Source organism: Dipodomys ordii, unplaced genomic scaffold, assembly GCF_000151885.1.
Source record: "Dipodomys ordii isolate 6190 unplaced genomic scaffold, Dord_2.0 Scaffold103, whole genome shotgun sequence".
Lineage (NCBI taxonomy): Eukaryota > Metazoa > Chordata > Mammalia > Rodentia > Heteromyidae > Dipodomys > Dipodomys ordii.
This window is the reverse complement of record NW_012267319.1, coordinates 2593036-2595919: the sequence shown is the minus strand read 5'-3', so window position 1 is coordinate 2595919 and position 2884 is coordinate 2593036. Positions and strand designations below refer to the sequence as shown.

Genomic DNA, 2884 nt, shown 5'->3' with positions numbered 1-2884 from the left:
GCTTTTTTCTTTTTGCTTATGTGGTGCTGAGGAATTGAACCCAGGGCCTCAAGCATGCAAGGCAAGCACTCTACCACTGAGCCACCTTCCCAGCCCCTAAGAGTGTCTTTTTAAAAGAATAGCTATATTATTTTTCCCCATAAGAATATTACCTCTCTAGTTCTGAAATATTTTATAATATAAAGACACAAGATTGTTTTATTTCCAGTACTAAAGACTTGAGTTCTATCTTGTTTCTTAATGAGGTTTGAAGTCCTTTTGTTTGAAGGGAGTACAGAATTCTTCGTCAGTGAGTAAACTTTTAAGGTGTGTGTTGACACAGACAGATGCTGAGGATTTCAAGTCCCTATAGCTTACCTAGCAAAGCCCAGTTCTCATGCCAACGCATTTGGCAGTGCATGGGAACGGGCCATTGATTGTTCTGGCCATTGGCTTAAACAACCTGTTGCCTGCTAGGCCTTTGGAAGAAGGTGGACAGGATTCCAGAGAGGCCATCTCCCACAGAGCCCCGGGGGTGTGAGCTGGCCTGGGCCAGAGCCCAGCCAGAGCCGCTGAGCTCAGCCCGCAGCCCGCAGCCCGCGTGGCTGAGTCTTGAAGTTGCTTGCTCTCTCTGAGCAAGAATTTTCTTATTTGTATCTTCAGTATATAAGCTTTATTTTTTATTTTTCCTGTTCCCCCTTAATGATGAGTGGACTTGTCCTGGGGAAGTTAAAAGGTTTACTGGGGTTCACAAGGAGTTAGTCCTCCTGCAGTTGGTTCCTTTCTCATAGGGCTAAATGTCAGGTCTGGTTTTTGTTTTGTTTTGTTTTTGTAGGTTATGGAGACGAAGGATATGCTTTATATTGTCACTGAGTTTGCAAAAAACGGAGAGATGTTCGGTAAGCAACGCTTGCTTTCCTGCCTGTCGAAGCTGCCCTCCCGATGTTGGGCCTACGCGCCACTCACCCAGCGTTCCGCTGCGGGCACACTCTGAATCGTGGGGTAGAGCGTTGCTTTGCGTCTCCCCAGATTATCTGACTTCCAATGGACACCTCAGTGAGAACGAGGCACGCAAGAAGTTCTGGCAGATTCTGTCTGCCGTGGAGTACTGCCATGACCACCACATTGTGCACCGGGACCTCAAGACAGAGAACCTGCTGCTGGATGGCAACATGGACATCAAGCTGGCAGGTAAGGGGCGGGGCCGAGCGGGGCGGGCAGCGAGAGCCGGGCCGGCCCACCTCACGCCGGAGCCGTCTCCGGGCTAGTGACATGATTTCTTTGCCTTTCAGATTTTGGGTTTGGGAATTTCTACAATCCTGGAGAGCCCCTGTCCACATGGTGTGGGAGTCCCCCATACGCAGCCCCCGAAGTCTTTGAGGGAAAAGAGTATGAAGGCCCCCAGCTGGACATCTGGGTAGGTGCCCATGTGTGGACCCCGCTTCCCCGGGGGAGGTCCCGTGGCCTGCCAGGCCCTGACCCGGCCGCTTCCTCTTCCCAGAGCCTCGGCGTTGTGCTGTATGTCCTGGTGTGTGGCTCTCTTCCTTTTGATGGGCCCAACCTGCCAACGCTGAGACAGCGGGTGCTGGAGGGTCGCTTCCGAATCCCCTTCTTCATGTCTCAAGGTGAGTGAGCCCAGCCGGCCAGCAGGGGCGTGGCTTGGGGGGAAGGGGCTCGTCTCCCATCTGCTGTTGGGAACTGGGCCCAGATGACTGGGCTGCCAGAGAAACCTGACCACCGATGCTTTCCCGTGCCTCACCTAGCAGGCGGGAGCACCGCCCTCGCTCATTGCCCAGGCGCCTGCGCATGGGCACGTCCGCATCGGGGCCCGAGGGCCCTGCCCAGCACGTCCCTGGGCCTGGACCTACGGCGGGCACCACGGCTGCTCGCAGCCCAGACTTCCTTGGGGCCTCACCTGGTGGGGGGCACAAGGTGCCTGCAGGGCGGCCACCCCAGAACTCCTGTGTGTCCTGCAGACTGTGAGACGCTGATCCGCCGCATGCTGGCGGTGGACCCCACCAAACGCATCTCCATCGCCCAGATCCGCCAGCACCGCTGGATGCAGGCGGACCCCACGCTAGCCCCGCGGCCTGGCCCTGCCCTCTCCACGCAGGCCTACTCCTCCAACCTGGGCGACTACAACGAGCAGGCGCTGGGCATCATGCAGGCCCTGGGCATCGACCGGCAGAGGACGGTGGAGGTGAGCGGGCTGGGCCGCCCCCTGTCCTGACCGCCTCACCCCGCACCCCACCCGTGGCCACTGGGGGAGTGGCTCATTTAAGGGCCGGCCTGTCCGCTCCTGACGGCTGCCCAGGAATAACGCGGAGCAGCCTCGAAGGGGAGCCTCGGTGGCCCCGCAGAGGGAGGCGGCCGCGCTCACCCCACGCCTACGTCCCCAGTCTCTGCAGAACAGCAGCTACAACCACTTCGCCGCCATCTACTACCTCCTGCTCGAGCGTCTCAGGGAGCATCGCAGTTCACAGCTGCCCGCCCGGCCCCTGCCCGCCCGGCAGCCTCGGCCCAGGAGCTCAGACCTCAGCGGGCTGGAGGTGAGCCCCTCCGCCTGGCGCAGGGCCTCTGTGTTGGGAGTGGGGGTCCAGTCTGCCCGGTGGCTGCTTACTTCTCATCACCCCCGCTGCTGTCCTGCACCTCCTAACTTGCGCCTGTGGTCTCCCCAGAAAGAGCCAGCCCTGCCGCGGCACCGGCCCGGCTCCCCTGGCTGCTGCTGGAAGCGGGCTTGGGCTGGTCTCTGACACCACCCCTCCTCCCTGCCTCCCCAGGCTCCACACGACGGCTTCCCCAGTGACCCTTTCCGACCGTCCCTGCTGTGCCCACAGCCCCAGGCCCTGGCGCAGTCTGTCCTGCAGGCGGAGCTGGACTGCGACCTGCAGGTACGGAAGCCCGC

General features: G+C 59.6%; 1 protein-coding gene across 1 annotated transcript in view; it reads left to right on the top strand.

The window, feature by feature from the left end:
- The first annotated feature begins 772 nt into the window (after nucleotides 1-772).
- Sik1 (salt-inducible kinase 1) overlaps nucleotides 773-2884 on the top strand; it is a 21695-nt gene continuing 19583 nt past the window's right edge. The window contains exons 1-7 of the mRNA XM_013027352.1: nucleotides 773-878; nucleotides 1009-1170; nucleotides 1272-1396; nucleotides 1481-1604; nucleotides 1956-2179; nucleotides 2379-2528; nucleotides 2760-2870. Of these exons, the coding sequence (XP_012882806.1) occupies nucleotides 818-878; nucleotides 1009-1170; nucleotides 1272-1396; nucleotides 1481-1604; nucleotides 1956-2179; nucleotides 2379-2528; nucleotides 2760-2870 (957 nt within the window). The 5' untranslated portion in view covers nucleotides 773-817. The remainder of the gene's footprint in view (nucleotides 879-1008; nucleotides 1171-1271; nucleotides 1397-1480; nucleotides 1605-1955; nucleotides 2180-2378; nucleotides 2529-2759; nucleotides 2871-2884) is intronic.